The sequence below is a fragment of the Panicum virgatum genome, chromosome 1K (assembly GCF_016808335.1).
Source record: "Panicum virgatum strain AP13 chromosome 1K, P.virgatum_v5, whole genome shotgun sequence".
In the NCBI taxonomy this organism is placed as follows: domain Eukaryota; kingdom Viridiplantae; phylum Streptophyta; class Magnoliopsida; order Poales; family Poaceae; genus Panicum; species Panicum virgatum.
The window spans coordinates 35,237,542-35,246,443 of record NC_053136.1 but is presented as its reverse complement, the minus strand read 5'-3'; the positions used below and the strand labels follow the sequence as shown (position 1 = coordinate 35,246,443).

General features: G+C 46.7%; 1 protein-coding gene across 11 annotated transcripts; it reads left to right on the top strand.

The window, feature by feature from the left end:
• Nucleotides 1-4,490: 4,490 nt before the first annotated feature.
• LOC120704245 (exosome complex component RRP45A-like) lies at nucleotides 4,491-8,312 on the top strand. 11 transcript variants are annotated; one of them, XM_039988570.1, is made up of 10 exons: nucleotides 4,492-4,705; nucleotides 4,925-5,134; nucleotides 5,229-5,324; nucleotides 5,426-5,540; nucleotides 5,809-5,889; nucleotides 5,991-6,179; nucleotides 6,824-7,092; nucleotides 7,196-7,251; nucleotides 7,694-7,883; nucleotides 8,046-8,312. In XM_039988570.1, the coding sequence occupies exons 1-10, from the start codon at nucleotides 4,578-4,580 to the stop codon at nucleotides 8,218-8,220; spliced, it is 1,509 nt and encodes a 502-aa protein (XP_039844504.1). In that variant the 5' UTR covers nucleotides 4,492-4,577; the 3' UTR covers nucleotides 8,221-8,312. The 11 variants fall into 11 exon arrangements, 8 of the variants coding, with proteins under 8 accessions (XP_039844532.1, XP_039844504.1, XP_039844496.1 ...); XM_039988562.1 differs by having other exon boundaries at nucleotides 6,818-7,092; XR_005687509.1 differs by having other exon boundaries at nucleotides 4,493-4,705; nucleotides 6,818-7,092; nucleotides 7,694-7,956; nucleotides 8,046-8,281.
• The last annotated feature ends 590 nt before the right edge of the window (nucleotides 8,313-8,902 follow it).

The window sequence follows — 8,902 nt, the reverse complement described above, 5'->3', positions numbered from 1 at the left end:
GCGACCCCAGCAGCCTCATCTTCCGAAGGTTCCAGCTCCAGCAAATCCCCGAGCTCCTTCATCACGCTTGCAACATCTACTTGAAGGGGGAACCGAAGATAATGGTCAATGTCAGGCCCTTGGAAAGCAAGGCGCCTAGAGATCGAGAAGGTACCTAGTTCAGAAAAACGATCTTTCGCTTCAACCAAGTGGACATCAGCCCCCGCGGTCCCTTGGGCCTTGTCGTCTTCGCCAGCCTGAAAAGCAATCGAATCCTTCGGGGCCTCCATGAGATCATCCTTCCCGTCAGCACCCTGGGATCCTCCAGTGGGAATATCCTTCCCCCAATCCCTGTCATCATCCTTCTCTGGGGATAACTTCTCTTCAAGCAAGAGCCGGGGGGGTGCTCCACAACTCTCTTAGGCTGAACCTTCGCGAGAACCGAAGGTGCCTCCTCGTCACTTTCCTCGTCCAGAAGATTCACAACCTGAAGGGAAGATTTACCCCCCCCCCCTTTGCACTGCCGTCAAGACAGCACCTACAATATCTGGCTCTGCACGGAACGAACCAAATTGATCAAGATAAAGGTGAACCCTTTCACCAGTGCGCGAGCGCCAGGGAACTCTACTCTCCGTAGCGCGAAGCTCCCGCATAAAAGCATCGCTACCCAAATCCTCCCTAGCAATATGAAAAGAGTAACCGCAAGGAAAGATACCATTCCCCCTTGAATCTTTCACCGCGCCCGCCGGGCCTGATCCTGGAGGTGCCCGAAGGTCTCTCAGCAACTACCTTCGGAGCCCTCGCAGACTGAGAAACAACGGGCTCTGCCTTCTTAGCCTTCTTGGCGGTCGAACCTTCAGATAACCTCACAAAAGGCGCAGAAGTATTTGCCCCCCTTTTCCTCTCACGAGGAGCCTCGCGGGGGCCATACGAAACACCCATCTTCAGAAAACTCCGGTCCACCCTAACCTTCTCGGAGCAAATAGCCTCAAATGAGTCACGCTCCTTTGACAAAAAAGGACCGCAATAGCAACTGCCTCCTGCTCGATCTCTTCGACGATCATATCGTCAGAAACACCTTTGGGTTTCCGCAAGCCAAAATCTAGGAAAGGAAGCTTATCTTTCAAGCCATCAACTTGAACCTTCGAAAAAGCCCCTGGTAACCAATCCCTCATCAACGGCCAGACCTTCGTGGCCAGATATTCTTCAATCAGATCCCGACCGCTCACGACACGCGCCGTAGAAGCAAACGCGGAGCAGCACTCCTTGTAGCCAGCCGCTGTCCTCCGGAAGTCTGCCTTGGTAGTATGTTTGAACTCCGCAACCTTCGAGGCAAGGGGATAGGAGACTCCTCCCGAAGAATCAACACTAGGAAAACCAATCTTGGCATAAAACCAGTACTGCTCCCAATCATCTTTCCACTTGTTCTTCTGGCAATAAGATAGCTCTATTCTGGAGATCCCTTGGGTCTTGTTGGTCCTCCTTGGGTGGAATGAACAACACCCACTCTGAGCAGAATATACTTGTGGATCTTCGCCAAAAGAAACCTTCCGTGTCTGTGGATGCATCTCGTAGAGTCTATAGAAAGCATCCACGCTAATCGGCCAATCGAAGGTCTTGACCACCCAGAAAAACTTCGACAGCTGCACGATGGCGTTGGGCGTAAGATGGTGCATCTGAAGACCAAACCGGGCCAGAATCTTCGGAAAAACTGGGTCCAGCGGAAAACGCAGACCAGCAGAAAAGAAGTCCCGAAACACAACACACTCTCCATCGCGAGGGTCCGGTGTAATCTCATCACCAGGGGCACAGCAAACTCCGGGGCCAAATTTCCCTTTCTGCACATAACTCTCGACCAACTCCCGGGTCGCCCACGACTGACCAAAAATGAGAGTAGCAGGAGGCTTCTCCCGGGACCCCATCAGCTCCGAAGGATCAGCGTCCACGTTGGTCAAATCCTCCTCTCCCTCAGACAACTGCCTTCTCTCCTCTTCCGAAGGCTTGATGTCCTCGGATCCAATTGGCCTTGCAGTAACCTTCAACCGAGCCATCCCTAAACAAACCAAATATTCAGAATCGTAATGAACAAACCTCAAAGATCCCAGCAAAAAGTCGAAGCGAAAACTCACAAAGACTTAGCAGAACAATCCTTCCCTTTCCACAACCGCCGCGAAGAATGGGACGGAACAGGTCGCTTTCACAACCCGAAGACTGGGGCGAATCAGAAAGCGCCGCGTGTCAAAATTCGACAAGCGGGTGAAAGTTTGTAAGGAATAAGAGCGTGAAAGCGACCTGCCCTCCCCTCCCCCTTTTATAGGGGGGTAACTTCGCACTGTTCACACAACGGTAAAAACGAGGAGAAGTCAGAACGACGGCAAATCAGACCGTGACACGTGTAAACAACACACCTTCGGGTCTCGCCCACCTCCGACCTTCGGGGGAGACGCTTCCGCACAAATGTCTTGACCAATCTTTGTTTTTTCGAGGGTTCGGCCGGCCGGAGTCGGACCTCGCCCGTGAGGGGCTACTGTTGGGGATCGCCTCCTCCCGAAGGTGGCGTTACACGACGGAGTACCGAAGGTTCGCGAAGGTCCCCAAAGGTTATGCCGAAGCTTCAGCGAAGATGACGAAGCATCAACCCGAAGGTTCTTCGAAGATGATGAAGCATCGAAGAGTTCGTCGAGGTTCGGCGCCAGAAGATGGAATCCTGAGTCGCTGGGATGCTTCGGGAAGCGCGGAGGCGAAAAATGATGAAGGTGAAGTCCCTCGAAGCTTGTCGAAGGTCGTCGCTAAAGGTCGTCGAACATCACAGAACCCGGAGGTCCACACTCTCGAAGGTTATGACAAGAACCTTCGGGTGCGGCGGGCGACTCAAGAATGGCGAGCGATGAAGGTGGCGCCACACGAAGCTTGTCAAGGACCGCTACCGAAGGTTTCCGAGGGGCAAAAAACACGTGATCCGGGTGGGAGTATCCAAGTCGGACTGTCCAACCTAGGGAAATTACCAAATACCCCTGTTGTAACCTCTAGACCTTCGTGGGGACCGCAGGGGCATTTCTGGAAAGATGTAATAAGGTTGGGGGTATAAATACCCCCTCCCACCCAACGTTGTACGGGTTGGAACATTTCGTACTGGGTATAGTGCAATTTCTATTGTGCAATTCGTATTCTAGTATTTTAACCTTCGTTCGAAGAGTACTTTCTCTGTCTGGTGATCGGTCCAAAGATCCCAACAAATAGCTTTTTCAAAATCCAAAAAAGAATGGCTAGCGCTCAGCGCTAGGCAAAGATGCCCAGTAACACCCTCTGGATAGAAAATGAGGATAGAAGACGAGGTAAATAGAATTTCTATTGGACGGGGTCGTTTTATCTTTCTTTTCTTTTTTTTAGAAAACTCACTTAAGATACAAAGCTCTGGGAGATGCTTTAAATCATCACAATCTTATCGCTATGCCGAGTGCAGCAGCCACCGTGCTGTCCCAACTGTCAAATTTCTTTAGGCCTTTATGTTGCGGGTTTGCAGTTAACACTGGACGCGTCAAGAGGAGTTTTTCTCTTCTTCCGCGTGTGTTCCATGGAGCTTCGTTGACGATTCGTTGGGAAAGCAAGAGTCAAAAGAGCAGCCCTCTTTGAACTCCCTTTTCTGCTACGTTTGTTTTAAAAGACCCCCTTTTTGCGAAGGAAAAAAAAGGGTGTTTTAAAACACCCCCCTTAAGTCGCATTCAGAACCAAAACCGAAAGATGCAGGAATGTCCAAGAGGCGTGCTTCCGCATTCCTCTAAAATGCTAATTGCCCCGAACAAAATCACAAGTGAAATGTCACGTCGAGTGGACATGCGATCCTGTGCTTGACTGTGACTCTGACACAGACAGTGAAGTACACGGCGGGTGACCTCCAAAGTCCAACCGCCTGCGTTGTGCGTGCCCAGGGGTGCGAGCAGCAAGCGTGCGGCCTTGAGGAAAGCAAGATGTTAACTTCTGCTTGCAGAACCTTCGATTTATTCCGTTTGCACTTCTGTCGGAGAGAGATAGCAAATCAATTTTCTTAGATTTTTTTTTTGCATGAGGACATTCGGCATCCATTTCAGTTCTAAAAAGATTAGCGTGCGTGTTTAAAACAAGTGTTGCGTTCTTATTTTATATAAAATAATTTATATACTATTTTAAAGCAAGTCATGTTTGCTTGGTCTGTCAAACGGAATCCAGACAAATCAATTAGAATTCTAATTAGAACTCGGACAAATCAATCGGAATCCCATCAGAGAATCTGTACAATCAATGCTCGCATAATCACAACATGATTTGTACATAAAGTGAATGAATATAATATTTATAGTATTATGTAGGTCTATTATATTATTTGTAGCGACGCACGGTACTATGCTAGTACAGTAAAATAAAAAGAATATGTTTTGATTGATTTATCCTTACATAGCCACGGCCCAGCCCACAGTCCTGGGCTCCTGGCCCGGCCCATAATCACTTGTGCTGCGGCCCTTTCACAAAATGAAATAGAAAAAAAAAGCTAGCGAACCAAACCAAAGCCCTCGGCGGCTAAAACCCTAGCTCTCTCCCGCCGCCGGCGAGAGTCCGCGGCCATGGAGCACATCGGGTGGCGCCCCTCGGTGAACGAGCGCGAATTCATTGAGACCGCGCTCCAGTCCGACCTCCGCGTCGACGGCCGCCACTCCTTCGACTTCCGCAAACTCAGGATCAGCTTCGGCAGGTACATCCACCTCCACGCCTCACCCACCCTCCGACCCATTCCCAGTCCCAGCACACTTCCGCTCCGCTCCACTGGGTGTCGAGATTCCTCCTCGGACGCAGCTGGCCGCCTGCAATTTGATCTCGTCGCCGCGGCGGCTCGGCTTTGCTTTGCTCCGGGCTCCGGCGCGTGTCGAATTTCGGCTTGCATCCTTGATTGTTGTTGCTGTTGGGAACTCAGGGAGGACGGCTCGTCGGAGGTGCAGCTCGGGGAAACGCACGTGCTGGGCTACGTGACCGCGCAGCTGGTCCAGCCCTACAGGGACAGGCCGAACGAGGGGACGCTGGCCATATTCACTGAGTTCTCGCCCATGGCCGACCCCGCCTTCGAGCCTGGGCGTCCAGGGGAATCAGCAATTGAGCTTGGCCGAGTCATCGACCGTGGCCTCAGGTCGCCAAATTCTTGTTTCTCTTCTATTTCGTCAAAGGGTTTTGCGCGCTGAGCTTAATTGCGATTTCTTTCGCTACTTATCATGTTTTTTCAGGGAGAGCCGGGCTGTGGACATGGAGTCCCTGTGTGTTGTTGCTGGAAAGCATGTCTGGTCCGTGCGTGTTGACCTTCACATCTTGGACAATGGAGGGTAGGGATTATATATGCATTATCTGATGATATAATTAATTTGTGAACAAACACTTCCAAGTTACGGTTCTAAGCTTGTCCATTGCCATGCTTTTCCTTCAGGAATCTCATTGATGCAGCTAACATTGCTGCATTGGCAGCTTTGTCTACTTTCCGGAGGCCGGAATGCACAGTTGGTGGGGATGATGGTCAACAAGTTATAGTGCATGATCCTGAGGTAGGCATCCACTTGCAGTGTGTTCTACTTTATATCATCTTCCTAATATATCCCCTAAAGGTCAAGCACCCTTGTAAGCATTAGATTCACTAATTAATAGGTTATTATGGTTTAATATTTTACTAGGTTGTTATGGTTTAATGTGTATGACTCCCATAAATTTCAGTACACACAAGTTCAATATAGAACCATTCCTAGTTGTCATATTCTGACCAGATTGTTAACAACGCTGACCTATCCTGCATTCTGTTTCTTATGTATTTTATAGGTCAGGGATCCACTCCCTCTTACAATTCATCATATGCCCATTGCTGTAACCTTTGCATATTTTGGTGAAGGTAACATCGTGGTATGTACCAATAATTCAGAAGATTGAAATGATTTTTGACTAACATCCATCATTTTCTGTCATTATCATCCTCAATTGTGTAACTTAATCTTTTTGTGTAGGTTGTTGATCCCACATACAAGGAAGAAGCAGTAATGGGAGGGAGGATGACTGCTACGATTAACTCAAATGGTGATATTTGTTCCATCCAGAAAGCTGGCGGGGAGGGCGTCATGTCAAGTGTTGTCATGCAGTGTTTAAGAATTGCTTCTGTTAAGGCTACTGATATAACAAGCAAAATGAAGAAAGCAGTAAGTGAGGGGCCTCAAAGATTAGCCAAGGTGTTCATGTTTTGATACGGATATAAAATGAACAAGTTAAAAATCAAATCATGCAAATGATGTTAATTGCATTATAGTGAAATTCTATGGCACTTTACTTTTGTATTAAAAATTCTGTCTCTACCTACACGAGGTTAAGTTGCATATTTACTTAGTTGAAGAAAAATGTTCACTTGTACTATATCAGCATTTGTGGCAGACTACACTCCCCGTTTTACTCAACAGAAATAGTTTCAATTGTACTAGCAATCTTTCCACTAGATACATGGAAATTTAGTCAAGTGCTAGGTGAGGTGGTACTGGTGGGCCCACATGTTGTGTGAGAGGAGAGCGAACACAAATGGGTGGGAGGTAGCGCTAGGTGAGGTGGTACTGGTGGGCCCACATGTTGCAGCTGATTACTTTGTGAGAGGGCAGAGGGATTTGAGGTGAGTAGAATTGAAGACCACTGCCATTGTGTTTTTTAAAGTAGCGAAAAACTGAAAATATTGCAGTTTACATGTCTTTGAAGTTCTATGGAATGCAAAACTATGCAATATGCATATTATGATTCTCATTCGGCAGTTGGCTTTGCATTTCACCAAGCATCAAACATTTGTATTCTTTAGTTTCAGGTAGACTCATACACCACTGAGAAAGCTTTAAAGAAAGTAAAGCGTTTACCAGCCACGTTGCCTCAGAAAATTAATGTAACTGATGTAACTATGGAGGACAAAGGCGATGGTGAATTGGAGACGCAAACTGTGAAGACACCCAGTGATGTTCAGGAGATAAACAAAGGCGATGAGGACCATCGAAATATAAAAGGGAATTCACCCTTGACTGGGGACAGAATTGCTAAACACAAACAAACATCAACATTCAGTGGTGGTCCATCAAATTGGTAGCGGTTAGCCTGATGTTTTGTTTCCCAAGTTCTAGATGTTTAGCATCAAATATTTGCTTGACACAAGTTTTGCCGGCTGGTCCTGATTTTTGCCATGTAGGGGCCCATATTCTAAAGGAGTTTCATTAAGCTCCCTCAGAATTTCGCAGTTGCCGGGTACTGTTAACTTTGTCTGCATGTTATGAGTTTTCTTCTTGCTTGCTATCTGCCAATAGCCCAATACCATCCCTCTGTGATGTGCTTGCAATCATTCTTTGGTTGGCATTTTAGTGCACATTGATGAACAAAATATCATATTTATGGCAAGTACCTCACCCCTGTTAGCTTTCTAGACATGTTTTGGTACCATTTATTCTAGGGCAGATAGATATTATATATCATTGTTTTCAGTGGGCTGGCTCCTTTAAATTATGATATGCACAAATCAGCTTCTGCCAGTCCAACAACTTCTTCAGTTTACAGCCATTTTGATTTGACATACACAATCTACTGTGGCCTTCCTTGAGGAATCATTTTTATTGTCTTACTTTGCCAATATTGATTCTCTCTCATGAGTTCAGATTCAGTTTCTTATGATTGTTTCCTGCTCAACATGCAGATCCAGCAACTACGGGTAAGGCCAGCAGCCATGAGGAAGCACAACCAATGTTAACTGAATCATCTAATGCTGAGGTGAAAATCACATCAAGCTCTGGGGCTGTTGGAGAGTCTGAAGAGGCCCTGGAAATTGGGTCGCCAAAGAGCCTAAAAGATGCTATCAAACCAAAACACAAAAGAAAGAACAAAAGGTGACAGGAGTTAGATTAATTGCAAGCCTGTAATTTCTCGCCTAAGGCGAGTGGTCATTTGCGCTATTTCCATGTATGTTGTGTAGCCATGCTGATTTGTCGTGATGATGGCACATGCTAGAGTTGTTTCGAGTACTCTAATGCTGATGGTATGCTCTGCAGGTACAACGATAGCCTACAGCTCCTGTTCAAATTCACGGGAGCAGCATACATGGTTATCTATTCTGTGTTTTCAGTTGTTACTGATGCAAGTGACTACAGGCAAACTTTGTACAAGCTGTACAATTATATTCTAGGAATGGTCAAGTTTTCAGTCAACTCGCAACTATCCTTGTGATGCATGATGTCCCTGCTGCCAATCTTTATTCCATGTTCTGCTCGAGTGTTTGTTTTGTGCAGCAATGATGAAATGGAATCTCTATTCAGGACTGTTGCGTTCCACCCAATTGTTACGGAATTGGATCGAAAGTTTTGAGTGACTCAAAACCCAACATCCTATGTATTCTATTCGTGATCTAATGCTCGTCGCTAAAAACATTCAGAGAATAAATCTTTCCACAGTTTTAGTTCATCTCAACCGTGATCCAAATTATAAGCTATTTCTGTTGCCTGCACAGTCGAGAGTCGAGACACACGAGACCGAATCGGTGGCCAGCCATTGATGCATTGTGCTCGTGCTTGCATTTGCATAGCAAGTGTCTGAACCTCAAGTCATAGCAAAGTTGGCGGCGAACCATTCTTGCGTCGCCTTTTAGTCGGTAGTACTAAATCAAGAAGGTACTAGCTATATGAAACGGTCTATAATGAGCCGTTTAATATTGGAACTTGGAAGCAGATGTTTAAATCTTTATTCATACGACATTCTTTTTTTTTTGCGAGGAATATTTGCACACGTTTTATTAGTACCAACGATATATGTACGCTACTAAATCAGCGAAATACTTGGTGGCGTGCTACTTCGGCCAGTCTCAGTAGGAAGTGTCATCGCAGAGTTACCGAGAGTGCCACATCAACTTGAC

Bases quoted from the DNA above. Each gene is read 5' to 3' on its own strand.
- LOC120704245 (XM_039988562.1), top strand. From the start codon at position 4,578: ATGGAGCACATCGGGTGGCGCCCCTCGGTGAACGAGCGCGAATTCATT. The intron at 6,180-6,817 runs GTAAGTGAGGGG...TGTATTCTTTAG, and splicing joins CAAGCAAAATGAAGAAAGCA to TTTCAGGTAGACTCATACAC. The intron at 7,093-7,195 runs GTAGCGGTTAGC...TTTGCCATGTAG, and splicing joins AGTGGTGGTCCATCAAATTG to GGGCCCATATTCTAAAGGAG.